Source organism: Abramis brama (assembly GCF_963993115.1).
Source record: "Abramis brama genome assembly, chromosome: 7".
NCBI classification, from domain to species: domain Eukaryota; kingdom Metazoa; phylum Chordata; class Actinopteri; order Cypriniformes; family Leuciscidae; genus Abramis; species Abramis brama.
In genome coordinates this window covers 22,603,397-22,627,119 of record NC_139969.1, presented here as the reverse complement: position 1 = coordinate 22,627,119, position 23,723 = coordinate 22,603,397, and the positions used below count along the sequence as shown (strand labels likewise).

Here is a 23,723-nt window from a genome sequence, read left to right as displayed (position 1 = left end):
TTGAAAACATTACAAAGATTCATGCATAAAATTACATACTGTTTATTCCAATCTTTTATTTATGAAATTTGACAAACTTACAGCCTGAACTTGAAGTTGAAGGTCATTCTTTTCTTGAAGAAGAGTCACCATTTTTTCCTCAAGTTCTTTTTTACGAGCCTCAGACTTTGCATAAGCTTCCTTGAGTTTCAAGAACTCCTCTTTCATATTGGCCATTTCCTTCTCTGCTTCAGCAGATCTCAGCAATGGTTTAATTTTAAAGAAGAGTTTCATCCAGGGCCAATTCTTGACACACATGAATGCACGTACATTCCACTGAATCACAAGCAGGGCATCCCTTTTTTTGGCAGAGAATCCATAAAAAATACATTCAAACACCATTTAAAATTTAACAGCATATATAAACACACATCGCTAATATAGTTTAATATAATCTGTGAGATAAGCATTACCTGCGTTCTACCATCTTTTGGTACTCAGCCCTTGAGAGAAGACCACGAGACTTTGCTTGAATCCCAGTGATTATTTTTGATAGACGCTCATCTCTCATCTCCTCCAGTTGGCCAAGAAGACCAGCCTTAAAAAATACCTGATGTAATAGCAGACATTAAGTTATCGCAACCTTTTCCTTTTACAGCATTTCACATATTCCTAGTAGGTAGTGATACATGACTTACCTTAGTGTGCCCAAACCTGTACTGCTGGTGGTCGATATCCAGAGAACCCAACAGTTTCTCTGCTCCTTTCTTGCTGTCTATGAACTGTCCCTCAGGGATAGATGCAGGGTTTAAGATGCGATATCTGAAAATTAAAAAAAATTAAAACAAGCAGGTGTTGCAGTTAATTCTAGTAATATTTTTCCTTCCCTGAACTCATGGTACCTCTGTTTAAAGTCCCCATAGAGGATTCTGTTGGGGAAGCCCTTCCTGCAGATCCTAATGCCTTCTAGTACACCGTTACAGCGTAGCTGGTGCATGACCAAAGGGTTCTCCATCGCACCAGGTGTCTTTGTCTCATTGGGGATGATGCACCGTACAAAGTGAGGATGTGTTGATCTCAGGTTTGTCATTAGCTTGTTAAGGTTCTCCTGTAAGGAATCACTTGTTAGCAAATTTTGACTAGGATAGAACAAATAGTTTTTTGGTATTGACAGGCATTGGCATACCCTGTGAAGTGCAGACACTGTCTGGAATGATGACCCTTTCTTCTTCTTTTCTTTTTTACCACTTGCACTTTCTGCTCGACAAAATATAATCAAAAGTTTGAGTTTTTGTAATTTGTGAGTTATTCATAAATGTTTAATGATGGAGCTAAAATACCATGCAATTTCCTTGATACAGTGTGGACACTATTGATTTATAGCTTGATTTTCACATTTCGTATGACCTCACATTACTTAAAGTAGACGGTTCATCAAATTTATAATGTCAATTTTTTTAAATACATTACAAGCTCACCTGAATCTGCACTTGCATAGTTGGCAAACAATAAAGCCAACAACTTCAGTGAGGATTTCTGGTACAACCCAACCACGGTTTCATTGAGGGGGTCCTTATTCTTTATCAGCCAGTTGTTGATGTTGTAATCCACTGTACCAGCGTAGTGAACCAGGGCAAAGTGAGACTCTGGCTTGCCCTTCATAAGCCTGGGTTTCTGGAAGTTATTTGATTTCCCAAGGTGGTTGTCATAAAGCTTTGCTTTAAAGGTTGTATCACTGGCTTTGGGAAACATGCATTCCTCTTCAAGGATCGACATGATGCCCATAGGCTGAAGGAATCAGGAATATGGAGAAATGCTAATATCAAAGAAACACATATATTCTTGCTGTAATTAAAACTTGTTGTAGCAATTATTGGTGACTCACTTTCTCAATGAGATCGATGCAGGCCTGTAAGTCCATGCCGAAGTCAATGAACTCCCATTCAATCCCTTCTTTCTTGTACTCCTCTTGTTCCAGCACAAACATGTGGTGGTTGAAGAACTGTTGCAGTTTCTCATTGGTAAAGTTTATGCAGAGTTGCTCAAAGGTGTTGAACTGTACATGAATTTGTAATAGTATTTAGTTGCAGTAACAGTTTTATATGAAAATATATAGAAATTTGAAATGCTGAGGTGTAACTTGTGTGTTAAGCATTCAGTACTCACATCAAAAATCTCAAAGCCAGCAATATCCAACACTCCAATGAAGTACTGGCGAGGCTGCTTTGTCTCCAGAGACTGGTTGATTCTCACCACCATCCAGAGGAACATTTTCTCATACACTGATTTTGATAAGGCACCAATAGCAGAGTTCACCTGAAATAACCAGCGCATAAAAGTTTTGTTTGTTTTACTTTTCGTTCTCTCATTGTTGTCAGCTTGGATTAAGTACTTACTTGCTGGACACTTTGTCCCTTGGTGACCCACTCATTTCCAACTTTGACCCTTGGGTGGCATAGACCCTTAATAAGGTCAGCAGAATTTAGACCCATTAGATATGCTGCTTTGTCAGCATCTGGAAATCAAGATTCATTACATAAAGAATGACTAAAATAAAGAAATTCACAGAGGTGGTGACATTTGAATTTGCTGCATTTTGATGTGAGGTTCAATTCCTTACCTTCAGTTCCATCTGATTCTGCTTGTTCCTCTCGCTGCTTTTGCTTGAACTTCATGTTGCCGAAGTGCATAATGGCTCCAGTCAGCTTGTACACAGAGTTCTTTTCTTCTTGTGTGAAGCCCAATACATCAAAGGCACTCTGTGAAAGTAGAATGCTTGGGTATGTTAGTGCCTTAAGACATGAATGTTATGTGGCCAAAGATCATTATGGTTTTTATCCAGCTTTAATGGCAAGAAACTTACATCGGTGGCCATTAACTCCTCAGCATCATCAATAGAAGCAACTGTGGTCTCTCCCTGAGAGATGAATGCGTAGTCATATGGGTTTGCTGTCACTAGCATCATCTCTGTTTATACAGTTTAAATAGAAGAGAGAGAGCACAAGATTATATTCAAGTCTATCTAGGTTTTGTATTATTTATTGAGTATCTGAAGTTACTTTATTTGCTCACCAAGGAGCTCAGGTTTTTTGTTGGATAAGATTTGATAGAAGATGTGATAGTCTCTCTCAGCCTTTAACTGAAAGACCACACGAGACTTCTCCAGGAGATCTAGACAAATAGAAAGAACATAGTTTTATAATGTACAAGTAGTCCACTATAATTTGTCATTTTCATTTGTACAGGGATCGTTTTGACAAAATTGTCATCTATACAAAAAAAAGCAAAGGAATAACTTTTCCATTTTAGTATATCATTATCAAGTAAACTTACACTATGACATGAAATGTTTGCAAAAAGAAAGCAATGACATACATGTTTCAATGTCAGCAGATGCCAGTTTCCCCCTTGTATCAAAGTGAATTCGAATAAATTTTCCCTATAGAAAAATATGTTGAACAGCCTTCTTACACCATGTTGCATAAAACTGAATATGCTCTGCAATTTTTATTTAGTACACTTTTATTTAGTACACGTTCACTTACAAATCTTGAGGAGTTGTCATTTCTGATGGTCTTAGCATTACCAAAGGCCTCCAATGCAGGGTTAGCCTGGATAATTTGATCCTCCAGGGTTCCCTAGATAAGGAGATCACAAACCCAGAAGAAGGTAAAAACATATTTAAAACATTAGGCATCAAAGGCTTTGTCAGCACATCTATATTTGTCCCTTTCTTAAAATAACACCTTGTTCTGAGCAGCCAAGTCCTTCTTCCCTCCACTTGCTGCAATGCTGGCAAAGTACTGAATTACTCTTTTAGTATTCACAGTTTTCCCAGCACCGGACTCTCCACTAGGATCAAAAATAAACAAAGTTAGATATATTACTTATGTAATAGTTTTAGAGTATTGAATTGTATGGACAAGAGCTGCATGGACATTCTACAATATATCTTTGTGGAAGAAGTCATTTGACTTTCATCAACATGTAGATGTGTAAATGACAGAATTGTAATTTTTGGGTGAACTATCCATTTAATGCATTGCCAGAAGATTACTGTAGCTAAGTTAGCAGAAATACAGAAGACTTCTCTGTACTGTAACAAAAGTTAAGTGGCAATATAGTGACATGCGGTGTGCTTTGTCACTTACGTGATAAGAATGGACTGGTTTTCTCGGTCTGTTCAAGGACAGAATAAGAAATATCCATTTTTGTTTTGTTTTGTTTTATTTGTTGGTGCTGATTTCATTATCTGTACATTTTTTGTATTTTTGTGAGTATTACCTGACAGCATGTACTGGTAGGCGTTATCAGAGATGGAATAGATGTGGGGAGGAGCTTCACTCCTCTTCTTCCCTCTATAGGCTTGAACCACCTCCTGATTGTACACTGGCAGCCACTTGTAAGGGTTGACAGTGACACAGAACAGCCCTGAGTACGTCTGTAGAAAAGAAGTATAAATGTATAAATAAATGTATACTTAAAGTATAAATGTTTGGTTTCAGAGAAGCAGCTGAAACTCCTGTATACTCACATAAATCATCCATGCTGCATAGCGCTCTTTGAGGTTAAACAGCACGGCAGGCTCATGGAGAAAGGTCAGCATTGCCATGTCTTCAATTTTATCAAATTTGGGGGGATTCTGTTGCATAATGTCACTCTCTTTGACAGTGACAGTCTGTACAAATAAAGGATAAATTTTAGAGCAGGGTTCTCCAACCGAAAAGCCCAAGGGAACTGTAGGAGGACAGTAAGATTGTACTGGAAACATCAATGCCAAATTAAATTTTAATAATTTTTAAAACACCATTTTTTTATACAATTAAAACATGCACCCTCAGAGGGTTCAGCTAACAAGGCTTGTCAAAAAAAAAAAAAAAATCTGGTTTAGATAATTCTCGACTTAGTTGTACAATGTTCAGCATAAATTATTTGAGTATACTGTTTATCTGTTCAATGCATTGTTTATTATGTAGCCTATGAGACTTTGAGAAATGAAGCCTGCTTAAAAAATGCTACCATGTTTTAGAATGTATGTGTGTGTAAAAGAAGTTACCCAGTAATAATTTTGGCTGATATAAAATATCAAAATTACATAGTGGCTGATCAAATATTCACAAAAGCCTCATAAAAGGTCATAAAAGATGGAAATCATGTTCTTTTTTCACTGACCTTCCCTCCCTGTGTCTCCACAGTGACTTTGCCACCCTCTCGACTCGTGATGCTGGCTTTAACAAACTCCTCCACTGAATCCGGCACAAAGCATTCCTTCTTTAAGTCGAATAGTTTTGTTTGCGCCTCTAGACGCTCCCTGTCAGACTTCCGCAGGAAAGGGGCAGCGGGCCCAAAAACTGACATTTCAGCATCACCCATAGTTAACCTTAAATTATAAAAAACAAAGGACTTGTGAACTAGAAAGAAGAACTAATGCAGTTTAAGTGATTTTCAATGCAATTGTCCAGTGCTTGCATCGTAACATAAATTTACCTATTAGGTTAATGACCGACAGCAGATGCAGATGGAGGCTCCAGGTGTTTGCGATTCCTCCTAAAATACAGAGAAAAATGTACACATGAAGTATATGTAGTGATAAATATAACACAAAAGCAGTACAGCAATAGCACAACACACATAGTCATAGGAAAGAACGTACACACGAAAAACCACAAAGGGTCCCGGTCCGGTGTACAGTATGCTGAGATTCAGCACAATAGCAGAGATGGGATTTATAACCTCGATTGCACTAACCCTATAAGGCCAAGGACATCTGACCTGTGAGCCCCCCTCCTGACGTAAGCACATCAAAGACACTAAAACAAGCCAATCTTTTGGTGTCCTGGCACTTAGAGGTGCTCCATTGTAAGCGTTCAGGCTGATGGCCAGGAATGCTGAATATCTTTTGTGTGAGTCACAGGAATACATATTCTCCATCTCTGATTCTTTGGCCCTTCACCTATCACTCACACATTGATTTTATCTAGGCCCCTCTCTTATCTGTAGTTTTGTTACGGTCCAGGACACTGTGTTTCAAAGGTGTGGGTGTCTGGCCTTTCCTCAGGGCAGCGTCCACTATGCTGATACTGTGGTTAAATCAAGCCAAGTGCTTTAGTCCTTTAGTTTCCATCCTTCCCCTCTTGTGCCCCACCCTGTCAGCTGAACACAAGGTCTAGAGAACACAAGGTCATTTGGACTGTTGCTCCCAGCACACGACAAACTATACATGATCACATTTACTGCTCGATATACAGTTTACTGTAGCTAAAGCCATAATTTGCCAAATTACTTCTCTTTTTATGGTACTACACTGCAGACTTGGGCAAAATTCTGAATCTAAGAACTGGCTCCCTTTTGTCTTACATCTTACACACAGGAGGTTAAATTAGAATGACAGGAACTTACTAAATTCAAAGAATTTAAAGAAATTCAACACAGGTAATACATTCTGGGAAATTAAGAGTTCTTCCATACTGAAGTTAAAGGGATAGTCCACCACAAATATATAATTATGTCGTCATTTACTCCCCCTCACAATCACGTTAAGCTGTTTTCAGCATGTATAATCATAAGAAATGTTTCTTGAGCAGCAAATCAGCATATTAGAATGATTTCTGAAGGATCATGTGACACTTAAGACTGGAGTAATAATGCTAAAAATTCAGCTTTGCCATCACAGGAATAAATTACATTTACATGTGTGACCCTGGATCACAAAACCAGTCACAAGTCGCACGGGTATATTTGTGGCAATAACTAACAATACATTGCATGGGTCAAAATGATCTTATATTTTATAATATTTTTATAATTATATTATTTTTCTTTTATGACAAAAATCATTAGGATATTAAGTAAAGATTATGTTCCATGAAGATATTTTTGAAAATTTCCTACCATAAATATATAAAACATTTAGTTGTGTGATTGAATGCATCAGAATCGCGAACATAAATGGACAACTTTAAAAGCGATTTTCTCAATGTTTCAATTTTTTTGCACGCTCAGATTCCAGATTTTCAAATAGTTGTATCTCGGCCAAATATCCTAACAAACCATACATCAATGGAAAGCTTATTTATTCAGCTTTCATGTGATGTATAAATCTCATGTGACAAAATAGTAAAGTTTTTTTTATTGTAATAATATTTCACAATATTAATGTTTTACTGTATTTTTATATTATTATATTATAATAATATATTAAGTTATATTATTAAATAAATGCAGCACTTTAAAACATAAAAAACATTTACCCCAAACTTTTTAATAATTTTCTTTAAGAAAGTCTGCAAAAGACTTAGATTCTGTTTCAACATTACAAAATCCAGCATCCTAAATGTTGCCCTTGCATTGTTTTGTATTGAAACTGACAAAGATGTGGATTTAGATATAGAAAAGCTTCATAAGAGGCCATAGTGGTGTCCTGTGATATGGTGGCGGGCAGGGGTGCTGATGGTTCTTGTTAGGGGAGATTATCAGGGGACGTCACTAATGCAGCAGATTCCCAGCCAACTCGAAGTGTTCATCAGAGAGACCTTTCAACACCATGTCATGTTCCTGTCACTGCAGAACAGTGGTAACCTGTGGGATTTATTTTACACACACTTATTGTGCCAATACTGGACATCCATCTGAACTGACTCTTAAGCAGGTACTGTTTTAGTATTCATCTTTAAATAATAAAAAAATGGCTAACACTTTTCAATAAGGTTAAGGCAGTATAAAGAACTAACAATGATAATTTTGTTGTAGCATTTATGGATGTCAGTTAAAGTTAATTTATGAAAATACTTTTCTAAATCACAAATTACGATGTTTTATAATTTATAAGGAATTTAAATAATTGTATATAATTTATAAATGTACTATCAATTATTGTTAGTCATTATACTGTACATACAACATATACAACTTTAAATGTTATACATTTATTAGTAGGCCTATATGTGGTAATTAACATTAAACAAGATCATTATTATAATTATGTATGATTTTTAATAAGAAACTATAAAACGTATGCTTTAAAAGTAATGTGTATTATTACTTCATGTTAATCTATACTACCTTACTACTAGGTTTTACCAAACCGAGATGGAAATTTTTTTTTACTTGCATCAGGCCTGTACCTATGTTTTCTTAAAAGGAATCACAACATAGGCACCCTCATCATTCCAGCTTCAACAAGAGACAGCTGAGATAAAAGCAGTTATTGAAAGGTTTCTGACAGCATTAAGCAGAGGATAACTAGGTGCTAGATGTAACCATACATCTAGTGGCTATTAGCCATAGTAGCATTCCTGAGAGGTCTCACAGTCACTCCCATTCCCTGAACAGCACACATTCACAATAGACAACTTATATATGGCCGTTAAACAGTCCTAATGTTCCAAACAAAAAGTAACAGGATAACAGGTTGTCATAACAATGTCGACCCTCCATTTAATAAACAGGATGTCTGAAAGCACAAAGAGCAGCGCTTGAATAGTGTGAATGTCTTTTATTAGCACTTTGTATGTTGAATTCTTTATAAAGATCTACATCAAGTTCTTTTAATAAAATGTGGCATCTGAGATCAAGAGCTTTTAGCATGTATATTTACAACGTAACAATATTAAATAAATACTAATATACAGTATAGACGGATGACCTTAGCACAACCCCAAATTCATTCAACTTTGATTCAGGATTGCCAATACTATTTTCAATAAAGTGAATGAAAATAATCCTGTTTAATGGCATTCTCTCATCTTGAAAGTTCAGTATTTGAGACAATGCCTTTAAGTGTCTCGTGACTGATTGTATGATGCTGGGCATGACGCATGTCAGTCCGTATGAACTGTATGGATTTAGCAGTTATTCCAGCCCAGCGGCGGGACGAAGCACACCCAGCCTTGCAGCTGCCCTGGATGCCAATCAAAGCTTTAGCAGAGGAAGAAGCCAGGGATGACTGTGCTCTTCAGTCAAGAGAACAGACAGCATACTTTATCTGGGTATCATAATAACCTATTAAAAGGTTAAATGTAGTAATGAAGCAAAATGGTCTCCAAATCCCATTAATAATTTAAGCCTTTACACATAAAAAGCAACATTAAAAGTGATCAACAGTTACAGTGGATAATTTACTATGAAAACAGGCCAGGTATAGTAGATCTATTACCATGCTATGCAAATTTGCATGCACTGATTATAAAAAAAGGTTTACAGGCCAAGAATATGATACAAGAATAAAGGTGAAATAACATTTTAATGTGTTTGTAATTGGTATTTTTTGAGCATTAGAATGTGTGATGGGTTTCATATACTGCGTTTCATATACTGTGTAACTGCAGGATGTCTTAAAGGTACTATTGTGTGGCTATTTAAAGCATAAGGGCAGCTGATAAACCGCAGACATGCTGTTCATTCTATGAGAATGACACAGTGACTCCAGCCATTCCCAAGAGCCCATTTTAAATGTGTCATATTTTAAGAGTCGGTGAACGCCTGGGACATCAGTAAGTAATATTTGTGTATTGTATTTTTTAGCAAATCCTAATCTGTATTTTCAGTTTACACAATGAAATAGCGATTATTGTTAAGATTCATTATATGGCTCACTTTTATGTATTCTGGTGTAACCCAAAAGAACATTGCATGCAGTTAAATATGATACATTAATTTGAATGATTAAATGAAGTATATACTAGCACATTCTTACTGTATAAAAAAACACGGATGAGCATCTATATGTGCATAAGGTGCATAAGGCTTGTACCTGTACGGATCACTTTAGATGAGATGAAGAGAATATAAATCAAGAACAATTTCTTTGAGAGAATATCTCAAAAGGCCATGTAGACCATCTAAATAAATACAGGATTCATAGATTTATAAACTCCATTAATAATGGTCTGACATCAGCAGCAATACACAATACAATACACAAGCTGTTAATGATATGAAGTGTAAATCTTTAATATTAATGCATTGTATTCAGTATTAATAGGCATAATCTTTTGTGTATGTGTGAACAATTGTTTTTATTGAGCAGTCAGTTCAATATAAGAAAAAATATACAACATATTAAAATGTAACCCATTCCCCCCACCCACCCACCCACCAACTAGGTAGACTTATACTGTGCTGAGGAATTGTAAGACATTGCTGTGGAAAAAGGTAAAAAATAAATAAAAATAGGCATAATCTTATGATTTTATGTTTACTTACCAACCATAAATTTGAAATATTATCTAAATAATTCAGTATAATGATAATGATAATAATAATAACTCTTATTTTAAAAGATATTCTGACTTCATACAGCACAACTTCAAATTTGACTTGAATCCTGTGAAACCTCAATTCAAGATCCAGGGGGCGTCATTGCATAAGATACCGTAATCGAGTAAGCTCATCCTTGAAAAGAGAGGGTTTTTAAACTCCTTTAAAGCGCCTCCTTCTGGTAAACAGTTCTATCCAATGAGCACAAGTTTTCTGTGAGGGTTTTGTATAGGGCAATAATACAGTTTGACCACATGTAGCCTACAGTATAAAAATCATGTATATGGAAAGTCCCCATAAGACATGGAAATCCAATGTGTGTGTTCTTGTTTATATGATTCATTAGGACACAAATTTGTATAATGGCATGGGTATTACACTGGTATTACAACATAAATGTGGTTTATGGGGACATTTCCTGAGTCCTTGTAATTAAAATGGCTTAAAAAAACATACTAAACAATGTTTTATTAAAATGTGAAAATGCAGACATTTTTCTGTGATGGGTAGTTTTAGGGGTTAGAGTATGCGTTGGGGGATAGAATATACAGTTTGTACAATATAAAAAACCCTTACATCTATGGAATGTCCTCATAATGATAGATTTGTCACCAACTTTGTGTGTGTGTGTGTGTGTGTGTGAGATGTGATGAGCTGAAACATTCTTGGCTTGAATATAGACTTAAGTCAGGGTAATTTTTGACAGGAATGAAAATGAGGCTATGACAGATAAACAGTTTGTTAAATGCATTGTTATTTAACAGCATGCCCATTGTTCTTTAGAAAAAAATGCAGTTCATAGAAACTCCATTAAACAGTTTTGTTGTGTTTTGTTAAATGCTGTGATTTGTTAAAATTTCCATGTGATCTAGGACCTATCCCTCACATCCTTGTTTTCATTTGTGTAAAATTCAATATGACATCTACCCATAAGGTCTATAACTTGCTTTCCTTCTAATAGAAGGTTCCATTCTAAACATGATCTATATAATCATATAAAATCCTTTATATTGTGGAAATATGGACGTGTCTTCAATTTCATAAGAAGAAACAGTAGGAGAGGAATACATTTATTTACAGGAATACTTCACCAGTGTGTACACACTGCATGCTCTTAAAACACATACCAAACGCACTACATTTTTCTTAATATGGAGCTACTTCAAGAAAGCCGGGAGAGAGAGCAGACGGGTGTTTGAAAGAGCCAGAGAAGATAATGCAGCTGGTGCAGACAGTGGAGGCCATAAAGGGACTCAGTGATTGACAGAGACAGGCAGCACCAACAGCTGAATCTAAGAATGGAGAAAGCAGCGGAGAGGGATGAAGAAACAGTACAAAGGTTAGAGCTAAATATGGCTGAATTGAAAAGCACCCCAGTAACTGTACATAGCATTTACTGACATTTATACAGCAGTGAACCACTGACATTTTAAGAGCACTGCTTTAAACTCATCCACCGAAAAAGAGCACTAAAATTTGTTACCGAAATGTTTAAGGTTTAGATTCACATTTGCTGTTGTGAACACTTATTCACATTTGTCATTTTTGTCAAGTTTTTTGAGCAACAATCATTTAGTCCACTAACGACAACAGTTACAGAGCATTCTCACACAGAACCGTCTAATTGCAACATGACACCCGCCAACACAAACGTATAGAAGGCAACAACATTTCTTTTTCTGTTCTGAGGGGGTGGGGAGTGAGTGGGCCATGTGAAAGGTGCAAGAGACCCTCTTAGAGCAGTTGTGCTGCTAGAGAAATGAAAGAGACCAACGGATTCAAAGAACTTGGAAATCAGGAATGAACTGGATTTTCTTTCTCTTGGATGCAAGGCGTAAACGGAAGTTGTTGGCTGCAAGCACATAAAGGGGGAGTACTTCCAGAAAGATAAAGATCAGAAGAGAGACAGGCCATGAAAATCACCTGAAGGTTAGAGGACACCAAGTATAAGAGGAAACTACTAAAGTAGCACATGCCATTTTTATACCAGGTTTAAATGCATCAATATATGTGACTAAAACATATATTGCTAGAAAAGTGATTCCAGTGAATGAGAACATCATATTGCAAACAGTCAATTGGAAAAGACATTCGAATGTATCATTAGACATTGTTTGATAACGTACATAAATTCATTGTGTATTTTACAACTCTGACACAATGCAGCTGTCACTGAGGAAGTTTTTGTAGGATTCTGAGAGAAACTGGACTCTAACTACAACCAATCCATATTAACTGTAATTTGCTGGTGTGGTTACGGAAAAATACAATGTTTCTAAACTCTATCCTTGTGGTCATTACTGACCTGGCAGCTGGACTTCTCGGCAATGCATCTTTTCGACGTCATTTTCATTTGTTGCTTTCAGCATTGCTTTTGTTTGGGCCCCTCCTGAGTCTATGGGTTTCCCATTATAGTGTGTTTGCAAAGAGGACTCACTTTCTCTACAGGTAAGCAGCACAAACACAAATATGTGCAAATGAATGTCTTTAAAATTCAATAATTCAATTAAGCAATACCACACTAGCAAGCACGCTGGTGTTCTGCGGCCTCGTGCCAATCACAACAACATGATTGCGCGTGTGACATTGCTTCAACACAACAGTTCAATAAACAAGAAGTTAATATTGAGTAACTTACATTTTTTAACCTATATTGCTTATTCTTTTTGTATATTTTTGCACTGCACATGAAAATACTTCCAAAAGAATCGAAAGAAAAATCAAACCATCGCGTTTCCGTGCAACGCACAATAGTAACTTTTCGGAACTGTTTTTAATTAATCGGTTTGAGTGAATGATTCAATGACTCACTCATAAAGACAGCTAAATCCGAATATGCATGTTTCCCTACTGTTCAGTAGGCGAAAACAGTATGAGTAGGTACTTATTTTACTATTAACTTCGCAACCTTTAAAAAGTGCTCTGTATAGTATGAATCAGGGGCATTTCTAACTAGAGGCACAGGCCCCCCATTAAAAAAAGTGTACTTATAATTTGAGGCTCTTTTTCGATATTGTTATGGAAATACAGTGTATATATATATATATATATATATATATTTATTGTCTTTTCCTGAAGTCGTTCACAAGCTGCACATGCAATAAAGAACTCCATCACTGAATTGCACTTCCAAATGAGTGAAAACTAAATGCAAGACTGTGCTCAATATTAATAGAGTAATATGTCATTCACCATTCATTTGTAGGGTTTTCCTGCGCTCAGGCTGGGGCTGGACCTGCATCTTTGTTGGCTCTTTTGTCTTTGTCCTCTCTTTCTCAGTTCGTCGCTCACTCACACTTTCCCTGCGACACCTTTCTCGGCTAGCTGTGGCAGGTGGATTGTGGCTGGGCTTCCGCAAACTGCTTTGTCTATTGGAGAATGCCACCGGGAGCTGTTATGAACCCCTCAGCTCCAGTCTTGAGCTGGCTTCAGGGACCAATGGAGATGGCCAACCTTTATTGCTTTTACGGGAAGGTGAAACAAAGGAGGCCTGTGTCCGCTCTGGCATGTTGTGGCGTGGCTATGAAGTATCTGAAGATGCCCTCCTGCTGTGTTTGTGCTGCCTGCTTCTAGCTGAAGAGACTGCAGTATTTGGGCCGTACCTTTGCCTGGGTGGACCCTCTGAAGCCCCGCTGCGCATCCTCTTCCTGTTCTGTGTCCTTCTGTTGAGTCTCTGGGTGTTCCTGCTGCTCTGTCTGCTGGCTTACTTCCCAGAGTTTCCTACTCAGCTTCTGGGAGGCGCTCTGGGTTGTTTGAGCTGGAGAGCATTGTATCAGGGCTGGTACCGACTTGGACCTAGTTGGTACTGCCCCGGGAGGCCAGGGGTTGGACTTTTGTCAACACAGCGCAAACAGGATGAGACAACTGAGACGCTGTGTGAAACTAATGATAAAGACATCAACTAGAGAAGGCTTGAGGAATTAAAACTTGGCTGAATTTGGACTAATTATAGAGTGCTTTATTACACCAGTGAAACGTAAAGAATATACACCCAAATCTGTCAATGCAAAATTAATGTATATTTGATAAAATTGCTGGTATTTATACAATTCATTCATGCTGATTATATTCTCACTCAGACCCTGACAATGAAAAAATGGAATCACAGGTGGGGTTTGAGAAGGTACAGGGGTAGCTCAGTCCAAAATAAAAAGTAATCATTTATTCCGAGTTCCAAACCTGTATGAATTTATTTTTGGTATGACTTCCAAATTGTCTGTTATTGACTGTTTGAACCTCTGTGGCCAACAAAATATATTTTGCATTCAAAGAAAAAAAAGTTTCAAACACACTTGGAACAACAGGTGAACTATCCCTATTTTTTGCCAATAGTTTTGACCCTAATACAGTACTAATTTCATAGAAAATTATTCCAAACAAATGAAGAAACAAATGAGACACCAAATTAATTTATTAGGCTCATCCTTGACCATCTCAATTTGTTTTTTTTATTACAAAAATACTCCAGAATTTCTGAAAATCTCAGCTTTAAATAAAAAACTTGTGATTCAATTATGATCAAACTCGTATGTAATTTAAGGACAGACAGATTAATTTTAGGTCAGTGTGGCAATCATTTTTACACAGTTGTCTCGCTTTGCAAACATTGCTAAAAATGACCCATCTCTTGAACAAAGCTTTCAAAAACCTTCAGTGGTCTCATAAAAAGACAATAAGGGATATATTCAAAGAGATATAAATGCCAATGTAGACCACACAATTTTAGTTTTAGTACCCACAAAGCATGCTTCAAATTTCTATAATGGAAAAGTTTAATAAGGCAAGAGCAGGAATGGCTCCTGGTTAAAATGACAATGGTAATGAAGTAGATTCTTTCCATCTATCTTAAAAAAAATCTGTTCAACAAAACTTTAACTACATAACTCAGAAAAGAAGAAAAAAGGTGATGGACACGCACATAGAAAAACGTCTTGTCTGCTGGGAGGAAGCTCCAAATAAAAAGCTGAAAAGGAGGAAAAACATTCTCTGAAAACTTGCTCAGAGCATTATAAAAAGGCATGTTCCTTCACAAAGTATAATAATCCTGGACAGTGGTTGGTACAGTCAGTCAAGAACCATTCATCATAGGAATTTCAGATGTGACACTGTCCAATGGCTGCCAGTGGCAATCCATGAGTGAATCATAGAGCTCCTCACTACGCTCCATGTATTGCTTATTTAATGCATCCACATCCACCTGCAGGTTTGGGTCTGAGGGAGAAGAAAGATGGTGAGTAACTCACTGATGTTCATTCTTGCTATAATCAAAACTAATCAGTGGAACTAAATATTACCTTCAGCAGGGTCCTCCTCAACATCCTCAGTGCCATCATGGGACTGCAAGAGCAAAATAAAAAAAATGGTCAATTTTAGAACAGAAACGTTTTTTATTAACAACAAAAATGCTTTGCATTGATCTTGTGTTTGCGGCTGTTAAGATACCTCTGTGGATCCCTGCATGTCAGCGGGGTTGGGGGGCACCCCCATAGGTGGGGGTACTCCCATCATCCCATGTGGAACTGGTGGGGGGGTAGCATACGGGTTATATCCGTAGTTGTAACCACTGTACTGATCATAGCCCCACTGTGGATAGTAATTGTTATAGGGCTGTTGATAGTACTGCTGTTGATAGTTGCTGTTGTAGCTGTTATTCTGGTTGTGGTAACTGCTTGATTTGTTGCTAAAATGTAAAAGAGAGAATATAACAAGATTTCATGTGGATTTGTCAGGTGAAAGTTAAAACATCAAGTCTCACTGACCACACAAAACTTAATCACAATGAATATACAGTAATAAACATTTGAAATGTATAAAAAAAGTTAATCAAAGCTGTCCTAAGACAAGAACGGGTATTGATCAAAATTCAAATGTTGACTACTATACATCAAAATAAAAGAATATTACTTATTAAATATTTAAAAAATTGATATTTTTTGCATATATGTAGTTATTTAATTTATTTCTTAAACCCATGAGTTAAACATTAATCAAAAATTGTATGAAATATACCCTTTGTTGACGGCGATGCTTATCCTGATGGATTTTCCTCCCAGGCCTGATGCGTTCTGAAACTCCTCAAGGGCTTTCTTCTGTTCATTCTCATCACTAAACTTCACAAAGCCATAACCCCTGTTTGAAAGAACTAGATCATCAGCACCCGTTCTCTCACTCTTCATGCGCCTCATCATGCAGTATATGCATATTTCAATATGTATTCAGAAAGTAAAATATTTATTTGATGGTAGAACTGAAACTTCACTTTTACTTTTAACATGAAGTAGCATCACTTCAATTGTGAGTTGCTCTTGCTTACCCTATATGGGGAAAACAATAGTTTTAGCAGATTTGTAACAACGGCAAATCACATCCATGTATTGTCTGGCCCTTTTTAGGAGAGGGAGGGTAAAGAGTATCGACTGAAAATAAGCTTTTAAAAAATATAAAATAAAATGTAAAGGAGACCTCATTCTGTGGTGAAGATCAGTAGGTCGAACTGTCAGAGAAAGCCAAGTAAGGTTATGCAGTACATGTGATGGCTAAAACATTTCATACCTGGAGTTCCCATAAGGATCAGTGACAACTTTGGCTCCTTTGCATGAAGGGAATTTTTTCAGAAAAAACTGATGAAGCTGGTAGTCATCCACTTCTGATGTGAGATCTCCAACAAAGACAGAGAATTCTGGGCTGAGAAAAAAGTAAACCATATAAAGTGAAATAAATAAAAAAACCTCCACAATTTAAATGTATTTATTTATTGTAAAAATGTAATATTTAAGCACAAAAAAAGCAGCTGGGTCATTCAGTGTTAAATAAACCAAAATTTGGAAACTTCCCCAGCTACATTTTTTTATTTTGTTAATATTTTTCTGAAGAAAGGTAAACAATAGTGATAAAAGCCAAACTATTAAATGTCATGGATGAATATTTACTGAATAACTCACTATTTTGCAAGGGGGGGCCAAAATGACCATTTTCACCTGAGATTTGAAGCCTAAATACACTTGGAGGCGAAAATGAATTTAGTTTTCAGTTCATTCCTATGGAAGTTGAGCTTCACTCTCACGCGTGAAGCTCAACTTCCATAGGAATTAACTGAAAGCGCTTGCTCTGCTCCGCGCCAGTGGACACGCACTAGATTACACCAGATTTCTTGGCTGACTATTGGGAGGTGTTTGATGACTCCACTGCGTTTATCAGTCCTGGGGGGAACACTCGTTTTGCACATATTTGGCGCTCCCTATTGTTGAGGGTGTATTATTGACATGTGAAAGTCTAGACCCTGAATATAAGACGACTCAATTTTTTCTTATCTTATCTTCGGGACAATACGGTATGTGAAAATGCACTATCCAAACTTAAATGGCTGTAATTCATGAAAGCCGTGGAATAGAGACCTACGGATGGTCTCTTTTTAAAGAAGACACAAAGCGGATTATTGCTGAAGTGTAAGCAAAAAAAAAAAGTTAAGTTTAAATTTTTTTAATGCATTATCGCGTCACAGACCTTTACAACGATATGCATTTTCCCAAGATTAGAAAAAGTTGAGATTATAAAATAGTGCAGTAAATTTTGTAATATGAAACATGACACTGCACAATGGGGGGGGGGGACTGTTAAAGTACTGTTTTCATGGTAACACAAGGTCTGATTCTAAAATGGTTTTCACAGAATACTGAGGGTGTAAGCTTTTGAAAGAGATCTAATTTGATGATTAATAAAAATATGTGATGGTAAACAAAGACGATAAGAAAGCACCAAGCGTCCCGCTACCAGGACACTGACAGTAAGGACCTATATGGTTCAATCCCAGAGATATAGAGATTTCAATGTGGCTCCATGAGTAAATTGTACACATTTTCAGTGGTCAAAAACCAAATATGGGTCATTTTGCATAAAATGTATACTTTTTTCTTTTAAAGTGGAATGTCTGAAGAACAAATTAGGTTGAAACTACAAATGCATCTCATTTCCTTCTATCAAAACAACTGCATAGAACAGTGGTTCCCAACCTTTTCCAACTCACGGCCCACAGAACCAAACACGTACGTTTTTGGTTGAATTTTAACAGACCTGACTATTTGTGTCTCGTTGGTTAATGGGGACTTAGAAACGGAGATTGTTAACACAGACTTTATGGAATAAACTGGCAATGAACAAAAAAATGCAGATAATGGGTTACCGGGCCCAGGCCCCATTCCAGAATGAAATTGGGTTCTCTAGCTGTAATACACATATATCAGACTTCTGTCCTGTCCATTGCTATGGTCACTAAATCAGTTTACAAATAACTGCACACCGACAGTTACGGCTAGAGATTCACTGATTACAATTTTCTAGGCCGATTCCGATTTCTCAATGAGTTTGACCTGCTGATACCGATTTTAGCCAATTCCGATTTAATTTTTTTTCTAACCACTTTACAGCACACACAAATATTTATTTTCGATCTTTTCTTTAACCCTTTCACGCGCAAGTTTAAAATATTCTAACTGACACCCCCACCGTGAGTTTTTTCAAGGCGAACGTTCCCTTTAATGTTTCCATGGCGACGCGTCCCGCGATACACCGCAGCCACAATAATACTGTATGACAGATGTGTCGCTTTTATTTTGCTTTTCCTTTTTTATTCAAAATATTCACAAACTTGCTTACCATGTCATCAACTAGCCTATATGATATTCCGATTCTCAAATACGTGTAAGTGAGTGTGTTTGGTCGTTTAAAAACCTTTATAAATAATCTTGATCTATAACATGAGATGGGCGCCGCAATGTTGTCCTGTCAGTCGGATTTACAGCAGTTTCACCTGAAATAAATGCAAGAAAGTGGCCGGTGAACTGAGAAGAATAGAATAAACTTTATAGTTAACGTTACTTCCACTATGTTTGTCTGATATGAATAACACTGTCGGCAAATTATATTTGAATAGATTGTTATTGCTGCTTCCACAGACATCAGTGTGTATTTTACAAACTCCAAATGTATTGTTTTACTCGTGCTTATGTGTATTTAAATATCTGAAACCTAAAATAAACATTATGAGGTTGAAAACACTGCTTAGTTGTGATATATGACAGCGCTGAACGCGTCCGACTCTGGCTCAGCGCCAGCCAACGCGCGAAAGCACAGTTTGACTCTGGCAGTGATGCGACGTCACTGAACATTCTAAATGTGGCACTCTTACTCTCAGGGGCACAGAAATAAAAATCCCATATATGAGACCGTACCGCTGAAAAGGTTAATCATGCGGCGCCCAAGTGCATTTGACGGGCATAAAATCGGCATATGTCAGACTGACCGGCCGGTTGCCGGTCATGGCCGATCACGTGAAAATCGGCCAATTCCGGTCACCAGCCGATCAATCGGTGCATTTCTGGTTACGGCTAATGAGCCTCCATCAGATTCAGGGGTGTCATCGTTGGTGTGCGGTTATTTGTAAACTGATTTTAATTGCCTAAACCATGACTAAATAAAGGCTTTTTATATATTTAGTTAAATTCTCGAGTGCCTTGGCTTGATAAATTTTTACTGTTTTTTCTTCGTTTAGCTTTATTTTGGTCTTTTTGATGTCAGGCATTGCTAAAGATTTATCCTTACTTGTAGATGAAGAAAGATCTGCATTTATCCTTTTCAGCGACCCTGTTGATAACCATTTATCCATGTTTAAATCTGTTGTAGCCCACAGTTACTGTATACAGCAAAAGTATGGTAGATAAATAGGTGGCTTATTCTTAACATAATTGAACAGCCAGCTTAAATAGTGAATACACAGTAACAGTTTAATATTTATGTTTTATTTCATTATATATTTAATTATTATATTAAATTAGACATTTTTACATACATTAACAAAATTATAATTTTTAGTAACAGTAGGCTAAATAGCGGCCCCCTCCTGCAATATCGTCGCAACCCACTGGGGGGCCGCAGCCTACAGGTTGAAAACCACTGGCACAGAAATATTATTTTTCCAAAGTTTGCCTGCCTTTTTTTTTGTGTATTATTATAGATATCTCACTATCCTTATAGATTCTGGTTCTTTAACTTGTCTGGAGCTACCAAGAGTTAACAGACCTAAGTTTCATCGACAAATGTTAAATACACAAATAGAATGTTTAGGTTACAACTGTATCTGTCTGAAAATAAAACAGCAGTGATTGACTTTATTATTTTCAAACTTTTCAATGTTTTTGTATTATAAAATGTAATAAAAACGTTCTTAACATTTATTTGGTTCTAACAAGTAACCTTTTGCTAAGGAAACCTCAGAACTCTGAAACCAGAATGGAAAGATACAGTTTTTGCTCAATACTAACAAATGAAAAAGAATGAATTATAATTCCTGCACACAAGAGACTTGGTGTTGTTTCCAAACAAAGGAAAAAAGATATGTATATTGGTAAATAGTCACTTTTACCCCCCCTCTACAAAATAATGGATTACTCAGTAAATATTGATCCATGGCATTTTATATTTTGGCTTTTTTTGACTATTTTTGTTAGTCTTTCTTCAGAAAAAAATATTAACAAAATTTAAATTGTACCGGGCACCTCTGGTTGAGTTGTCAGAATGAACCAACTGCTTTCTGTTTGGTTTCTCAAAAAGAGATCAGAAACCAAAATGTTATTATGGACATTGTGTGCTTACCCAGGCTCTGGCCTTTTCCCATATGTTGCATAGTTTAGCTTGAACTTCCTGGGCTGAAAAGAAAAGAAATACAACCATTGAGCAAATGGATTAACACTTTGCCTGTAGTATGGACATAATTCGCTAACAAAGTGTCTTATTATTTGAGTAAGGAAGCTATTATTTCCACATACCTCCACCAATCAGTACTGGCTTTATCCCATTCGTCAGCTAGTTCCTAACAGAGTTTATTCACCAGCTTCAAACAAAGTCATTTTATAAACAGCCTCAACCACCTTCCTTAGGGAAGAAATTGAGCTCTGTAACTTGCTCATCACTAGTAATGTATAGAGTAATAACTGAAATGTCTAATATGAGGTGGGGGCCATGCTGGATATGCCTTCCTATAATAATCTAAATATATGAATGTATTGAATTCAAATAGATTAAATTGTATAGATAAACTATACAATTTAATGGATGCAAGTTTGGCGTCTCACCGGATTTGATCCTGGAACCAGCTTCCCATTAAGCCTCTGCACACAACGATCAACGCTAGCCTCATCTGCCATCTCCACAAAACAGTATCCAGCCGAGCCTCTGAGGAAACACAGAACAGTTATTTGAAAATTGGACAAAAGGTATAAGACTGGGTACCCTTTGCCTTGAATGAGGAAAAGAACTACAATCCTAAGCATGGTAAAATACAAAATAATGAACAGAAATATAAAAATAGTGATATATAGATGTTTATTATATAGACTAACAACATTTTACACTTTTTTTTTAAAACTATGTATATTTAGCTTGATAATGTAGGGAAACTGACTGTCATTTGCATTGCTTCATGATAGTGAGCGGTGCTAAAAATTGGTGTGATTTGCTTGCCACGATTCTGATTGGTGGAGATTTTTCTGCAGAATCATGGGTAATGAGATTTTTCACCAGGAACTCCACTGTTAAACAAATTATTAAAAAAATTAAATTGAAATGATGCAGGCTCGATGGCTTCAACCTCGTGGCTCATAGTAGGTCTATCAGTAGGCTTGGATTTGGGTTGCCAAATGTCAGTTTCATTGGTGCCAACAATGCAAAACTGCAAATCTTAGGCTGTGGACAATGTGAAACATATATTGTTCTCAAATGAGTCCACCTCCACTGTCCCACATGTGGAGAAGCCCCGAAGAGGCCTAAAACCCGGACCGTTGCTGTCCAGAGTGAAGCACAGGGTGGATCTGTGATGGTTTGGGCATCAGTATCATGGCATTCCCTACTGTGTTTGATGGGCACTGCCAAAGGTCTACCCAACCATTCTGGAGGACAATGTGCACCTAATGATTAAAACATTGTACCCTGAAGGGGATGTATCACCATAATGCACATTATGTATCACACAGCAAGACTTGTTGTGACAGAACGGTTTGATGAACATGAAAGTGAAGTCGAACATCTCCCATGACCTGCACTGCCACCAGATCATCAAACATTTTCCCCCACCAGCATCACATAGTGACCTGGCCAATATTCTGGAAGAGGATTGGCTCAAAATCCCTCTGGCCACTGTGAAGGACTTGTATTTGTCATTACCAAGATGAATTGATGCTGTTTGGCCGCAAAAGGAGGCCCTACACCATACTAATAAATGATTGTGGTCTAAAACCAGGTGTTTCAGTTTCATTGTCTAACCCGTGTAAATTACCATTAAAAAATCCCTTTGGAGAAAATGAATGGGCTTTTTTTTTTTTTTACTTCCGGAACAGACGTTGCACTATTTAGAAAAGAGATGTAATCTTACCCAGTAACTCGATGTGTAATAATTTTGACACCGTAGGCAGTCTCTCCCATTGTGCTGAAAGCTTGCTTAATGAAGTTTTCATCCATGTATGGGTCTAACTGAAAAACAAATAATACAATTAATGGCCTAAGTTCAAGCAGATCCATGTCAGCATATTTTATATACATAAAACGTTAATAATTTACAAGAAAAGCAAACGTCTGCGTCACGTGTCCGTTTACAGCGCAATCACCGGCGATATAAAACTTTAACGATCAAGTTGACTTAGTTAACTTACGGTTTAGTGCACTACACTGTTGTTTAACGTTAGTTGGTAAGTTCATAAACCGGACATGCAGTTTGTCTCAATATTTAAAACTACGACACAAAAGCACTTGTGCAAATATGACCGGACATGCAGTTTGTCTCAATATTTAATTTAAACTGCGACACAAAAGCACTTGTGCAAGTATGAGGAGCTTCTCGAGAATAAACATGAGGAAACAAACTATTAATCAGCACTATGTTTACATATTACGATATAATAGTATTTTGATTCGATGTACATTAAGTATTTATTTCTGTAGTGACTTGTTCTGTTTAGTGTTTACTTGTTCTGGCCTGTTGGTCGTGCTTGCGTAACATCGAGCTAAAACCACATGCTGCTGGTTTCTAACCGAACGTTACATACATACTCGCTGAATTATCGAAGAAAAGTAAGCAAAAACAGAATACTTACATCACCCATCCATAAGCTTGTCATTCTGTTAAACATCTTGGCGGCTAAAAGTGTTGCACCTCACAGGTTTGTGAAATTAAACGACTGTTGGCTGCTTATTTTGCCTGTTGTGATTCGTGAAGCTAGCAGAATGTCGTTTACTCAGACTCACTTCCGCTTCCGGCCGCGCAGCTCTCAGATCCAGTGAGTTCACTCCCAGTCCCTCCTGGAACTGGAAGTCTCAGGTCTGTCTGTTTGGTTCACTCATGGTTTAGCACACTGAACCACAGTACTATCTCTGGAAAGAATTTATGCATGGTTTCCCTTCCAAAATTAAGTAAATATTACTAGTGTGCAGCTGCGCATATG

General features: G+C 37.0%; 3 protein-coding genes across 6 annotated transcripts in view; 1 reads left to right on the top strand and 2 right to left on the bottom strand.

Annotated features, from left to right (window-relative positions):
* Positions 1–5,760, bottom strand: part of LOC311086281 (myosin-7-like) — a 28,897-nt gene extending 23,137 nt beyond the window's left edge. Inside the window, exons 1-21 of the mRNA XM_084119085.1 lie at positions 5,633–5,760; positions 5,467–5,526; positions 5,152–5,359; positions 4,514–4,657; positions 4,264–4,420; positions 4,131–4,158; positions 3,726–3,831; positions 3,525–3,617; positions 3,355–3,418; positions 3,052–3,150; positions 2,843–2,946; positions 2,600–2,738; positions 2,376–2,494; positions 2,146–2,295; positions 1,865–2,035; positions 1,458–1,767; positions 1,166–1,236; positions 882–1,087; positions 678–801; positions 453–589; positions 82–337 (exon numbers count right to left, since the gene is read on the bottom strand). Coding sequence (XP_083975211.1) covers positions 82–337; positions 453–589; positions 678–801; positions 882–1,087; positions 1,166–1,236; positions 1,458–1,767; positions 1,865–2,035; positions 2,146–2,295; positions 2,376–2,494; positions 2,600–2,738; positions 2,843–2,946; positions 3,052–3,150; positions 3,355–3,418; positions 3,525–3,617; positions 3,726–3,831; positions 4,131–4,158; positions 4,264–4,420; positions 4,514–4,657; positions 5,152–5,352 — 2,679 coding nt within the window. The 5' untranslated portion in view covers positions 5,353–5,359; positions 5,467–5,526; positions 5,633–5,760. The remainder of the gene's footprint in view (positions 1–81; positions 338–452; positions 590–677; positions 802–881; positions 1,088–1,165; positions 1,237–1,457; positions 1,768–1,864; positions 2,036–2,145; positions 2,296–2,375; positions 2,495–2,599; positions 2,739–2,842; positions 2,947–3,051; positions 3,151–3,354; positions 3,419–3,524; positions 3,618–3,725; positions 3,832–4,130; positions 4,159–4,263; positions 4,421–4,513; positions 4,658–5,151; positions 5,360–5,466; positions 5,527–5,632) is intronic.
* Positions 5,761–11,491: 5,731 nt separating this feature from the next.
* Positions 11,492–14,503, top strand: fitm1l (fat storage inducing transmembrane protein 1, like). Of its 3 annotated transcripts, XM_084121062.1 has the most exons (3): positions 11,492–11,575; positions 12,603–12,684; positions 13,442–14,405. In XM_084121062.1, exons 1-3 carry the CDS (start codon positions 11,557–11,559, stop codon positions 14,139–14,141), a joined length of 801 nt encoding a protein of 266 aa, XP_083977188.1. In that variant the 5' UTR covers positions 11,492–11,556; the 3' UTR covers positions 14,142–14,405. The 3 variants fall into 3 exon arrangements, with proteins under 3 accessions (XP_083977188.1, XP_083977189.1, XP_083977187.1); XM_084121063.1 differs by lacking the exon at positions 12,603–12,684 and having other exon boundaries at positions 11,498–11,575; XM_084121061.1 differs by lacking the exon at positions 11,492–11,575 and having other exon boundaries at positions 11,918–12,684; positions 13,442–14,503.
* Positions 14,504–14,629: 126 nt separating this feature from the next.
* trnau1apb (tRNA selenocysteine 1 associated protein 1b) lies at positions 14,630–23,537 on the bottom strand. 2 transcript variants are annotated; one of them, XM_084121059.1, is made up of 10 exons: positions 23,376–23,537; positions 22,658–22,755; positions 21,363–21,462; positions 20,884–20,936; positions 19,834–19,875; positions 16,789–16,920; positions 16,246–16,365; positions 15,679–15,916; positions 15,531–15,573; positions 14,630–15,447 (listed from the first exon to the last, which is right to left on the bottom strand). In XM_084121059.1, exons 1-10 carry the CDS (start codon positions 23,409–23,411, stop codon positions 15,305–15,307), a joined length of 1,005 nt encoding a protein of 334 aa, XP_083977185.1. In that variant the 5' UTR covers positions 23,412–23,537; the 3' UTR covers positions 14,630–15,304. The 2 variants fall into 2 exon arrangements, with proteins under 2 accessions (XP_083977185.1, XP_083977186.1); XM_084121060.1 differs by lacking the exon at positions 19,834–19,875.
* Positions 23,538–23,723: the final 186 nt, after the last annotated feature.